A 14,061-nucleotide genomic window follows, 5' to 3' on the forward strand; every position below is an offset into this window, starting at 1 on the left:
CAAAAATTGTAAAAAAAATATTAAAGCTAGAGTTATAAGAGTGCTTGAATATTATAAAAAAAAATTTTTTCAAAAGGTTTAAAAAAACTGCTGCTGCAAAAAATGTATATTTTTCCTATAGTGCTTAAATTTAACATAGAGCCTTTACCTATCTGTATTACTGTAATTTTAATTTAAAAAAAATCAAATATTAAGTTTAAGCTTCAAACATTATTTGTAGACACTTTTCATGTATATGTAACTACGTCTATATGTATGTATGTAGGTACGTTTGCAAGTAAATAAAGCTACCTAATCATGCAAATTCGAAAGCACTTTTTGGTAATGGCCATTCATTGCTTGCCGTTAAGTTCGAGTATTTTAAGCTCACATTGCAACAGCTCTCTTGTATACATGTTAAGAGTTGTTGCACACACAAACGAACGCACAAAAGTTTGGAGTTCACTTTTCTAATGTCAACTTTTCCATTTTTACAAACTTTTACTCATTTCAATGTGTTTGTTTGTGTTGTTTTCCATTTTGCTGTAGTTGACTTAATTTTTATTGCCAAATAATTTCGAAAAAATTTCACGCCAGTGATTTCACACGCTGACAAACGTGTTTTACTACAAACATACATATTTACATATAAATATTCATACATAGACATACATACATCTAAGCTAATAAAAGTGAATATTATTGCTTTTTTACTATTTAATGCTAAGTAAATAGTTTTTTATACATGCATGCACATACATTTACTGTAAGTTAATTTATTTGTGAGATGAAAAAAATATATTATTTACATGTAAAAATTAACATACGTCCACTTGACAGCGACACGTGTGTGTGTGTTTTTATGTAAGCTTAAAATTTTCTATTTCTAAAATCCAGTTTTTCGTTTCAATTAAAAGTGCAAATGAGCGAACTTCGAACTACAAACATCGCTACCTGCTTCCCAACCAAACAAAAAATAAATGCAAATGTACACACACACACACACACACACATTTTTTGTAATATTTTGAACAAACATGACTGCAATAAGCAACTAGAAATGATGATAGGAAAACAATAGTGAAGGAAAAAATATTATTATACAAGCTTTATACTACTCCAATCAATAAAAAAACATTATTTAAAGCTATAAAGCACCATAAAATATTATAATAGAAAAATATAGACTTCAACAGAAAAAAGTTCGTGAAAAGTGATAGCCCAACAGTCCGCTTCTGTACTTTTCGACCTTCAGTAAAATATAGATATCGAAATTTTCAATTGATGTTGTTGTACCGGTATTAACATTTCTCCAATAATCTGGGAAAATATTGCAGAACTGAATCCCTGATAGGATACAATTTCGTGGACGTTCCGGCTAAAGAGCTAATCGGCTCTATATAGGCAATTATATCAAGTGTTTTAAATATAGTTCATGTAAAAGAGCACTAAGTTTTCGAAGAACCCATTAGCGAAATGAAAATTATATTCTTATATGGCCTATGTCATCCCTGCACTTCCTGGGTCATTGTTCAAAAGTCAAAGTTTAAATGTGATAAGATATTCGGTCAATATCGGTATTGAGACACTTATAGCCAACCACTCCAGTTTCTCTTGATTTATGGACTAGCAGTGCTATATCCCCGCCTTCTTTAGCAACCCATGTATGCGCTAAGTAAAAGCCAAACTTATTCAACCAAATTATGCATTTCCACTGGCGTCCTTAAAAATGCATAGTGAGTACACTCGAACGCAGTGTTTTTGGCCTCACTTATAATCTCTTGATATGGCATGTCAATTAAAGCCGAACAACAGAGTTCCAACAGTTTTAAACTTACATTCGATACTTTTAAGATATTTTTAATCCAGCCTTTTTAAATCTTTATATATAAAAATTACGTGTGACGTTGTTTGTCCGCGATGGACTCTTTAACTACTAAACCGATTTTAGTAAAATTTTGTCCAAATCGAACCAACTTAAAAGAGAGGACAGTATAAACAATTCATGAATAAAAAAATGCAGAGAAAGCGCTACTGGAAGGACGCTCCAGTGGACAACTCTATTAACTGGACAGAAAGGCTGATAATCAGACATTGAGAAAGCAGCCTTAAATTTGGTATTTTTTCCAATGAAATTTATTTGTATGATGTATGATTCAAAAATAAACCTCAAGTACAACTCTTTGGATTCTTATGCCGACAAAAACGTTTCTGCCTTTATTGGCAAATAAAATTTTCACTGTATTGAATATAAATAATGGGTATAAAATGTATAACCACAGTAACGCGTGGCCGGATCCACTAGTAATGCAATAAAAATAGCATTATAAATGAGAAATAAAATGTATGGGTCAGCATGACCCGCCGTCGATTCAAGCGGGCTAAATTGTATTATTTCCACTTTGCTTTTTTACACGAAAATATACTCTTCGTATTCTAACCAGTTTTTCTACGCACAGTCAGCAGACAAAAAGCTAAAATTTCCATTTCTACATTTTAATAGATTTTTCCGTAATATCTCGCCTCGTCTACATTTGCGGCTGACTTAATAGCTGTCCGCAGCTAAACGCGATAAGCGAAATGCCAACAAATTACACGCAAATAGCAAAGTTATGACAGTCAACAATGAGCAGGGCCTAGTAGAGGCGATGGTGTAAGGGAAGTGGCGCGGAGGGAGGCCTGGAGTAGAGTGGCGTAGAAGGCGAGCGACAGGTGGAGAGTAGGTGGCAGTGGAGTGAGCACATTCCAGCGCACTGTTCAGGCAGAAGTTTGCTTTGCGGCGAACGCTGGAGCATTCTTAACTTTTACACACTCTAACTTTGTTTTTGCACTGCGTCTGGTTACCGAGCACCGAGCACCGAGCACCGAGCTGATAAGCGCTCGCCATTTGAAATTAATAGAGTTTTTTATCGCTTTATTTGTGATTTCGCCAATATTATATGCAGTCAACTTAGAGACAACTAGTATGACATTATTTTGAATACCTAAAGCCTTTAGCACTTTTCAGTTTATATTTTTCACACATTTGAACTTTTTTTTATGTTTGCACGACACGATTTTAATCGATTTTCATGCTAATTAAATTTACTAACCGCTTACGCGAACGCTGCGCGTGTGTGACCAGGTGTTTATGCAAGCCCCCACAATGCGTCCCCTTTGACACCAAGTCTTTATTTATCTAAGCAATTAGTATTTCCAACCGTGTTCCCGCAGGCCGCATCAGCGCGTGACTGCAGCGGTGGAACGAAAAAATTGGAATCAGCACCGTAGCCTTTCGGCTGTTTCAACTCAGCAGTGCCTGTCACAATTCACAAGCGTAGCGCGACGTTACCGCAACCGCTCCTGGCCAAAACAGATGACAACTGATTTGCGCGTTGCCAATAACACCACCGGCAAGCCAACGCTTTCCACCAACTAGTTGTAAGCGCGCTTGTTAGTGTGCGCTTGTATAAGTAAGTACGTGTGAGAGCGCGGATGTGTAAGTGTGAGGGTGCGCTGCAGACAAAACAAACAATTATAAAGCGCAAAACACCGCAACTCATTTCAGACGTATATGCGCGCGGTGCGCTTTTCCCTAAGCTGCATTATGGTTACTTTCATTGTTGTAGTTGTGTTTGGTAAAGTGAAGTTCCACGTAATTCAATGTTTGCATTAAGCAGCGGCAAATTATGCGTATCCGCTTTTTTAGTTTTGTTCACTGTTTTTCGGTGCGTTCATTAGCCACTCCAAAACGCGGACACTTTAGCTTCCGCGCTTGTTTATTAACTGTTACGTGCTGTGGTGTTTTCCGTTTATTCTATGCGCATTGCTGTCGTTCGGTCTAACTGCACAAATGGCACTGAAGAGAAACCAGTTAAATGTTTTTAGTTTGAGCCAGCAACAACATTTCCAGCCAAACGAACCGAGCGACCGGCCCAAACAAAGCGCACAAGCGAAAACACAGCCGAAGCGGCAGCGCGGCAAACCAAATCGCGGACAACGGCGACAACTTCTACTTGAATTGTCTAGTTGTAGCGCGCGTCATGGCAATCGCGCGCAACCCCACCAACTCTTCACCACGGTACAACACACACTGTGCGCGGCGCTGCCAACCCTCTCGCCTGCATTTTCTACTACTGCTGACGCGCTCTGCCAGCACACAGCTTAAAATAAAATATTCTTGCCTTTTTACACTTTTCCCATTTATATTTTCAGCGCTTTCCTATTGCCGCGCGCCGCGCCAGCTCAACGGCTGGGAAATGGCAAGTGTGCTGGTAAAAATAGGCGTATCAGCCAGCGCAAAAAGTTAGCCAAGGCATCGAGCACTTCTATAGCTAATGCATAGTGGCTATCGTTTGGCCAACAACCACGAGCAAGCAGTTTGCTAACATTTTTCCGCGACAACTGTGGCTTACTGGCTTCAATCAAGCAGCACACCAACTACGAGTATGTGTGCGCCAGCAACAACAAGTTTAAATAACACTTAAACATATACACAGCGCCAGACAGATAAGGCCATACGTTATTCACTTAACGTGTTTTAAATTTTCCAGTGATGTTCAGCCGGTGACGCGCAGCACATCTAAATTGCATTAACCTGTCTATCACACAAATGTAAAAGTTGCAGCTCCAAACGGCGCAAAATATGGCTCAATGAGCGGCTAAGAGCGTGGCGGAAGAGAGCAGTTAAAGGCGTGCAATAAAGAGAGCACTTCCCTTATGACGTCAGAGACACTGGTATTCAGCACAAATGGCAGAATAAAAGAGTGGCGAGAATTTGATGGTCATAAGATCACGAAATGTAACCCTAGACAAGAACCTAATCACATAACCTTAGAAATGCAAAAGTAATAAATTGGGTTTGGCAATTAAGAACCTATGCCTATTATTTAGAAACCCTTTGATACGATTTCGATATGTACAGTTATATTTAACATGTGATTGCTAAGTATCGAGTTGAGAACTTTTAATCAACGGTCGCTATCAGTTTACGCTCCGCGCTGTAGTCGAGCGGAGTGGCGTCAGCAGACGGTTTAAAGGTCAATTGATTGACGTAATTGTTTATTTTTGACTACAAACCACAAAATATTCGGGAAGCAAAAAACGCTTTAGCATGAAAAAGCTGTTAAGCGGCGATAAAATTTAAGCGCTGTAAAATGTAAAATATTTATTAGTGATAAAATCCCATTACCAACAAAAAATACTATAAATAATTTGCACGTTTTGTACGAAGCAAAAGCAAAACAAGCGCAGGTAATTGAAATTACTAAAGCTGAGTAGTTTAGTGATTGAGTTCTGGGCTAATAATTCATTTTATTTATTTTTCTGAAATTTTTTGCCTTCCGTGCTCACTGTGATCGGCGCGTCAGGAAATACGCTGCTCAGCGCACGAACACCTGTCAGTTAGTAGTGAGCGCTAAGCGCTGCAAAGTTGAGTACACCACTTCCACACGCACCACCGTATAGACACAGGTGAGTGGTAGCGATGAGCGCGCCCTTGGCACTTGTAAGCATTGTGCGTTACCAGCGCGTCGTATTGTTGCATTTGCATGAGAGCGCGCTTATGACTACGGGATATTTGCATATGCATGAATATGCTCCCCCTCACCAAAGAGTGTGTATGCATGAATGTCAACACTTGGCGTAGCCATAACTATAGCTGTGTGTGTAATTATCGCTCTGCGTGCAGCACACGCTTAATTAACAGTCTAAACAGCCTAACACGCACGCAACGACACACACACACTTGCAAACACTTAGATTGGAATTTACTGGTCGTAGGTCGGATATCGCGCAAATTGTTAGTAATGTTACGCTCCATTGCAATTCTGCTCACTTCTCTCCATAATAACCTCCGCGCACACCGCTCCACGCCGCTGTCACCAACAGCTGTCTGGCACTTATTGCCATGGGTCTAAGCTTAAACCTACTTCAATACCATGCCCCACAGCAACAATGCGCTTGTGTATGTGTGTGTTGGGCCGCAGTTGATTGTGCGACAACATCCCCAGGCGTGGTCAATAGCCTTATGGCGGAAATAATATCGTCAGCGTCGGCTGAAAGCAAACAGAGGAAGGGTCGCAGCGGGTGTGGGCGCGTTCGTATTGCGCACCTGTTTAATTACTTATTTATTTATATTTCAGTCTACATTTATAGACCCAGACAGGCATGGTGCTCTATGGCGTTCTGAGCAACTGAGCATGGCGGTTACTAGAGAAAAGAAAAATATTTCGAGATGTTTTCAGCCATCAGATTTCTGATAAAAGCGCCAATTATTATTGCATTTTCTTTTGCACTGCAACCGTGGGGCAGTCTGGGTCAAGAACACAAAACTTCGCTAGTTGCCTTTATTATTTGCGAGGCTACGCCATTTGTATATCTCAAGTGCAAACAGATGGCTATGCACTTGGTCTTTCAATTGGATGTGTGAGCGGCCATGTTTCTCAAGTCGAAGAAGCTTTTCGCTTGAGTATCATCTTGCATGTCAATTATATGCCAAAGATCTCGCAAAAAACACCTTCCTCAAATGATCTAAGTGGTCCTACAAAAGGTTTAAACCGGCGCCGATTGGCTAACATATTCAATAAGATACTTTTCAACGGTCAAAAATCACCGAAATCACTGAAAAAATGCGCTTTCGTTTCAGCGCCAGTTTCACATAAGCCATGTCTAGGTTAAGCACTACAACTTATAAAACATATTAGTATGTAAGTATGTGTGTTGAAATATGTGCAGCCGATGAGCTTGTTTATTGTTGAACCCCGCTTGACATTCCCTGGCCAACGCGGTTTGCCTTGCACCATCGCCTATTGTTTGTGGAACCTGTTCTGCTGCATTTTTTGTACGAATGGCACAGAAAACATTTGAATACTATAAAGTAAACAACCAAATAAATACAAAAACAAATAGTATGTGGCATTCTTCCACAGCTTTGTTAATACGAGGAGCTTGCTAGTTGTGCTTTAATCTGTCTCTAGCCTTTATGGTTATTATCTTGCGCTGTTTTTACTATGTCTTGAACTGGTTCGGAACGCAGAGTTAATAAACATTTCACGAAATTACAATAAACAACACATAATAAACAAAAAACAAATAGAAACACAACAAAAACTGGTGCAAACGTGCGCCCAACCTCAAAAAAGGGTGGTCCAAGCTAAGCGCAAATAAACAATGCACCGAGCAGTTGGCCGGATTTTTTCAATTCTTCTACACACACATTTTCGTATGAGTACGAGTATGCAAAATTTGCTTGTATTTGCATACTGAAGCATTTCAACTAACGCGACGGACGCAGGCGCCACGGAAACCCCCAACCACGGTGACGCGTCTTCTTTTTTATTGTTGTATTTGTCAACATTAAGCTGAGCTTAACCGCGTTAACACACTTCGCGGTGCAATATATGTAATGAATATGAAAATACAGGGTGTTTCGAATGCGACGTCGAAGGAAAAAAAGGAAAAAGAGTATTTCTCTGATACAAATGCTGGATGGTGGCAGCCACCACTAAGCAGGAAGAGAGATAATATTGGGTAGTCGAAAAAGTCTTTTCGTATTTCTAATAAAATTTCAATACGTTTAACTGAGTTTATACGCCAGATTTTTCTTGAAAGCCTCGAATGGTCGCACAATGCTACATAAGGTTTTGTTCCTACAAAGCTACATACAGTGGGCAGCCACAAAACGACTGGAAAGCTTTTACACAAAGCTTTTGTATTCCAGACATCTAAGACTATTCTTTGAATGACGTTCTAAAACAGCTGAATATCGCCTTAGGTAGACTTCAAACACACGAAGAAGTTAGAGAGAAACAGTGGGGCTTGCGCAAACAACCATTCCCGACAAGTTGATGGTCTCATATTCAGAGCCAAACTTTATCTTACACAACAAACTAAAACGAACTCTGTAATGGTTCCAAGGGTATGAGCCTAGCCTCACCGGGCTGTCCGAAAACGGGTAAGATATATTATGTACCAATAAACATAGGCTAGGGAACCACTTCCAATATTGGAAGAGGTGAAAGCGGATATGAAATCATGTAGATGAGGATGGAGTCATGTATATAAGTTCATGCAAATGAGGAAAGTCCCCTGACTACCGTTCACTTGGAAGTGGCCAGAAACGATTCTTTTACATATGATTCAAGCAGCTCACGTCCTAGACCAAGTATGTTTTGGGTAGCCAAAGAACATCCGTTTGAAGGCGAACTAAAATGAGAAGGTGAAACATCCCCTCCACAGGGTTGTGCGCTGGGTTTGTGACACGCCACGTAGAAAACGCTCCCAATGAAAAGGAACAAAAAGCTTCGAAAGAGAAACCCGCTTTTAATGACGACCATGGCAAATGAATGGAACCAATCTAAGGGCTAAGTATTGAAATTTTAAAGTGAAGAAAGACGACCGAGTTCAAATATATTATTATAGAAGAAGAAGAAGGCGAAACTAACTCAAAAAGTAGACAGTGCAAAATGGTGCAAACATATTTGACATTACCGCGGGCATAACTGCCGTTAATAGCTTCTTCAAATTAAAAACCACTAAAGCACACACTCTGTATTATTTGAGAAAATAAGGAAAATGAAAGCAAAAAGAAGAAATAGAAGAGATTAAGCGCGCGACATGGCATCAAATTTGTTTGTAGTCGAACACAGATAAAAAGTGTCATTTGAACCAGCTAAAACCGGCTAAACGACAGCAAGAACAAGAGCAACAACTAGCTGTGACACATATTCCTTACAGCGTGCGTAAATATATGTATAGTATGTATGCAGACCGTGGACAGCTTTTAGCAACTGCTGTACGGTGGATGGTGCGATAAACGAACTGTATGACCTGGCCGACCGGACCATTTCATGCTGATGGCGCCATCATAAAAAGCACAAAGGCCACCGCTAAAAGAAGAACACTTTATAGCGTGGGTCAACCGAAAATAGTGTAAAAAATGAGCTCAAGTTCATAAATGTCGTGGCGCTCAAGCGACACTTCAACAAAGTATAACTAAGGAAACCACGCGCAAGGGAAGTGGGCTGCGCAAGAATTATACTTCTTTGTCCAAAACTGTATATACAACAGGGTCAATAAAGTGAGGTGGTTCATATAAATTGTAGCTGTAGACAAAGCACTTGAGTGAGTGGAGCTTCACCGACAGCGTAGTGAGTGGGTGTGTCAGGCTTTTATTGCGAGGTTCGATACTTGGCTCCCAATATCGATTTCGGTGCGAAATATGCCGGCAAAGGAAAATATATTCATATTTGCTTAAATAACAAAGACTTGTGGTCACACACTCTCATGCTGTTCTGCGCTGCCGCTCTTTGGCGCAGCGCTGCGGCTTGTTGCATCAACGCTTTTTGCTGCTGTAACGTAAATTTGCATAATAAGTTTCAAGAAGCATTTTTCCACAATTCCATCGTGCTGACACTTCGACACTTCATTGCTACGCGTAGCGTGTTCCCGCCGCACTCTTTATGCAACTCCTTCGACGCGCTCACACATTTCGCACTTCCTGCGCCTTGGCCGACTTTGCAAACTTCCCGCAGTGCTATTATTAGCAAGCGTCTATTTACTTTCAGTTTGAGCGTCACTGCTTCTTCTTGCCGCCGCAGCCGAAGGAAGTTGTCAACCGCTTTTGCAACGCGTCGCCTGCCAATCGCACAAGGCAACAATGCGTCAGCGCTGTCAATGCTTTCATACGCACACAAAGCGCACAGAAACTCATTTGCGTATGCGCGTGTATGCGCGCGTAATTCGCACCCAACTCTATTTATTTTTATACGAAAAGTTCTCTACTCAATTTGTTGCTATTATTCGGCGTAAACTGCCACAGAGCGGGCCATAGTTTCCGCCACTTAAATTCATAACTTTACTTACAACAACGTACCGCTTGTTGTTGGCGCCGTAGGTGGGCGCAGGTCAGTTTGATGTGGCAAGTTGTCGCAATAGTTACGTTGGTGATTGCGCACTTACGTGGCTCCTTAGGCCTGTTAGGGCACTTGCAGGAGATAAACTTAATTATCAAAGAGCACCGGAGCGTGGTTAGGTGGTATAGATTAAGCAAACTGTGAACGTGTAATGGGATGAGCTGGCATATTATGTAAGTGAAAGAAAGTGGTTTAAGGCTGCGGGCTAATGACAGAAGCGCCGGTGAATCTGTGTTAAGATCTCTTACTATGGAGGGTGGTAGCTGGTGAGTTTCGCATTCAAGCCTCAATATTATTGAATCTTGACTATTTCTTGCTTGCTTTAATTTCTTGGAGCCGAGCGGAGCCGAGTGAACAACAGTGCGGCAGTCGTTTCTTCTTTTCGCAAGGTGGCGCCTATTGGAGATTCCAAGCCAGGTCCTTCTCCACCTGCTCCTTCCAACGGAGTGGACTTCTTCCTCTTCCTCTGCTTTCCCCGACGCGTATTGCGTCAAATACTTTGAGAGCTCGAGTGTTTTCGACCATTCAGACGACATGACCTAGCCAGCATCGCTGAACTATGTCAATGCCATCGTATATCTCATACAGCTGTTTGTTCCATCGAATGCGGTATTCGCCGAGGCCAATGCGCAAAGGATCATAAATCTTTCGCAGAACGTTTCTTTTGAAAACCTTATCCGGCGCGTATGTTGAGGCCAATTGCTTTCATTTCATTTCCTTATTTAACTGGATTTACTTCGGCCATCTTCGCGTAAATGGTTACTAAACCCCAACTTAGTTCATTCCCACTTCAAATCTTCTCAAACACACTTCATTTCGTTGCAATTTATGCGTATCGCGTCTTACATTGTATTTTTATTTATGCAGCAGCATTTTTCTTCCAATCTTCTGTCATCGATAACCATTCAGTTTAGCTCTTTGTCTGCTCGGCGCTTCAGCATTTTCCGTAATGCAGCTTTGCTACAAGTTCACTGTCAATATTCATAAGATTTTCTACTCCTTTCCGTACATTTTACCGCTTATGCACTTTACAAACTAATCCAAATCAAATATTTACTTAAATTTAAGCATTTCCAGTTACTTTGGTAACGTCGCTTTCACACAATTCCGTGGTGGCATCGTACGCGCATTGTCATACGTCAAAGCATTCAATGAATTGGTGCCTTCCCATCCCCACCAGCCGCTGGCTCGCTACCGCAATGCGCTTTCCATTTCGATTGCAAGCACGCGCCGTGCACCGTGGCGTGCCACTGCCGTTGCAAGCTGGATATTTACCAAATGGTAATGGGCTTTGTTACATGTCGCCTGCGTCACCGACATTTCCGCCACTCTTTTGTATTTATTTTTGCAATGAATGTATTCATTCTTTCTGTTCATTTCATTTATTTTTAGCCATTTCTCTTGCTTACGACGCAGGAGCTGCAGCTGGCTCAGCTAGACTGTTGTTTACATAGTGTTGTATACTAACTGTCAGTTGGCAACGCCACTTGCTGGTGCACCTACTTACTTTACTGCTGGTACCTGCCGCGTGCGCACCCCCAATGCATTATTTATGTGTTAGCCCGCGGCCATCAAACTCGCGTGTTGTATATTTTCCTGCGCTTATTGTTAACGTTACAAATTACACTTAGTGGCGTTGTTGTGCTGGTTGCCGTTATAGCACTTCCTCTTCGCTGCGGTAGAATTCATTGAATTTCCAATATCATTTTTCAATGCACTCCTCCCTGCTTTTATTCCCCATCTGTTTGCTGCAGCACTGTGCTCATTATTCATACGCACCGGCACCCACCCACCCTGCGTCTTCGCCAAGCGGTGGCTTTTGCGCTTTTGCTTGCAGCTCTTTTCCCATGCACTTTTGATTTCTACTCCACATTATTTGCAATTTGCATATTTGATGCGCCGTGGGTGTGGCATCCAAGCGCCCTGTATAACTGCAACCCTTGCTCGGCGGTCATCATTTTGCGACAAATACTTCGTGCAATCTGTTATGTGGGTCACAAGCTGCTTAAGACTCTTAATTTCTTTTAATTTCATGTGAGAAAAGGTTAGTGGAGATGTAAGCTCTAAAGAATTGTTGCATATTCCTCAAAGTTGTTCACCAGCAGCTTTATTGTATTTCTTTGCTCAATTTGCACTGGCTGTGCAGTTGTGGTACACTAGTCGTAGACCTTTTTTATATTGCCATCACGTTTCACCATCTCTTTCGATGAAGCCACTAATATCCGACAGCTTTTTGTAGAAATTGCGCTTGATGGATTCGAAGTATTCTGTGTCGGATCTGCGTCAGGGCTGGGCGTTCACAGAGAAAGTGGAAAATTGTTTCCTCCATACTAATTCGCAGCCTCGGCAGAAGTTGTTGTATGGCATACCCATTTTGGACGCATGTTCTCCAAATGGCCAATGCCATGTTACAGTAGCAGTTAGTCTGTAGATACTTTTCCTGGACCTATTTAATAAGTCGTTAGTTCTCTTCTTTCCATCTGTTATTTGCTATTTGTTGAAATTGTATATTGAGCTCTTTACTGAACGCTGCTAGCGGGCTTGGAATTAACTCTGCCTCGGGTTGGTCTAGGAAAGCTCCCCCCTTTGCCAACTCGTCTGCTTTTTCATTGCCGAAAATGTTCATGTAGCCGGGAACCCAGATAAAGTCTAGGTGGAGCTTGTCTTCTAGTGAGCTCAGTGCTTTCTTGCAGTTAAGGACTGGCCATCCGCGTATATTGTTGCTTTATGTATTCTCTGGTAGTTATCCAATAAAGCTTCGCAGGCTTTCTCTATACCCATTACTTCCTCTTTGAAATGCTAGCCGAGTTCGGTAGACGGATAGAAATAGAAATATCCAGATCGTCGGAATAGACTGCCGTGCCTACTGCGCAGTCCATTTTAGACCCGTTTTAAACGCGAATTACAACAATTAAGACAGATCCATAACTTTACGTCGTAATTATTTCACAAAAACTAAACCGTTACTTTCCTGTTTTTTAACAAAGCGTTCGAACTGCTTCCTTACAACGCGAGCATAAGCTAGAATTACAATACGAACTAAAACTCCAGATAAACTTTGCTATGCTAGCACCCACCGCGCGCTTATGGCGCACAAGACGCAAAACCACTTTGTAATACAAATTTATGCGCTCGTAAAACGTGTGAAATGTACAAAATATGCTAAATCAGCGGTAAAGCGCGCGCAAAGCAAATCCGCGCTGTAAAAAGCAACAGTTTTACTGCCAATGTATTGCCAACATATAATCATACAGCTGCAAATGAGCGCGTCACGCAAACGCGTTGCATATTTTGAGGCGGCTGCTATAACGGAGTTTTAACGGCATCTTTTTAGTGGCATATGCAACGCTGCGTCACACCAACCAAGCTGTCAAACCCGCTTGAAACCTGCGTATATTTCACACGCTTGCAATGGTTTGCAAATTTAAATATTTAAGGTAACAGAATGTGCACTTACCTGGTATTTTTTGATGCTGTCCAGCTGCTCCAGCGTCGGCTCGACAATCTGCGCTATCTGCTGTGGCGCACCTACACCAGTGCTACCCAAACGGCGATCTGGCAGTTGCGGCGCGAGCGTGCGGTTTATCAGGCGGCCATCCTTTTCGACGCGCAGGTGATCACGCGGCGGCGGCAGGGGCTTCACAGAGCCATTCAACTGTGCGGCGCGTGGCAAGAAAAACAAAATGTGATTAGCAAAAGCGTGGCAATATATTGAAAATATTTTGTGTTGGTCAGTTTTGCGGTAACAGTAACTACAAGTTGCTTGATTAGTAGCGGTTAGTTACGAGTTTCGTTATTTTTGTTGCGAGAGTACAGTAGCATGTCGCATAGATGGAAAAGATGCGGTTATGTAAGCGAGTGGGTGAGTATGCGAGTGTAAAAGTTTAATGAAAATAAAAGTGTTGAGCAATATGTTTATATGCTTGTAGCAAAAGGTAACGGTGTTAAGCAACAAACGGGAGCGCTTCTTTCATGCGAAGTCAAGGTAAGTTTTGAGAAATTTTTAACTTCCATTTTACAATTTCAAAAGTTGTTTTTCTGCAGATTATGATGCGGCGATGAAGGAACAAGCGGGCCAGCACAATACTTTCATTACGAAATTTCATGACTGAATTTAATTGCAAAATAAAATAGAAAAGAAAAGAACTTGTAATTGGTCGCATATAAACTTTTTGGAGACGATTTAAGA

General features: G+C 41.4%; 1 protein-coding gene across 5 annotated transcripts in view; it reads right to left on the minus strand.

Moving 5' to 3' along the window:
• Nucleotides 1–14,061, minus strand: part of LOC108978394 (MAGUK p55 subfamily member 5) — a 135,235-nt gene that overhangs the window by 12,641 nt on the left and 108,533 nt on the right. For 4 of the 5 annotated variants that reach the window (XM_018948642.1, XM_018948643.1, XM_018948644.1 and 1 more), the window contains one exon: nt 13,330–13,527. In XM_018948642.1, coding sequence (XP_018804187.1) covers nt 13,330–13,527 — 198 coding nt within the window. Of the gene's footprint in view, nt 1–3,071; nt 3,886–13,329; nt 13,528–14,061 lie in introns of those variants that run through there. The other variant, XM_018948646.1, reaches the window with a different exon arrangement.

Source organism: Bactrocera latifrons, unplaced genomic scaffold, assembly GCF_001853355.1.
Source record: "Bactrocera latifrons isolate USDA-ARS-PBARC rearing strain unplaced genomic scaffold, ASM185335v1 scaffold_121, whole genome shotgun sequence".
Taxonomy (NCBI): domain Eukaryota; kingdom Metazoa; phylum Arthropoda; class Insecta; order Diptera; family Tephritidae; genus Bactrocera; species Bactrocera latifrons.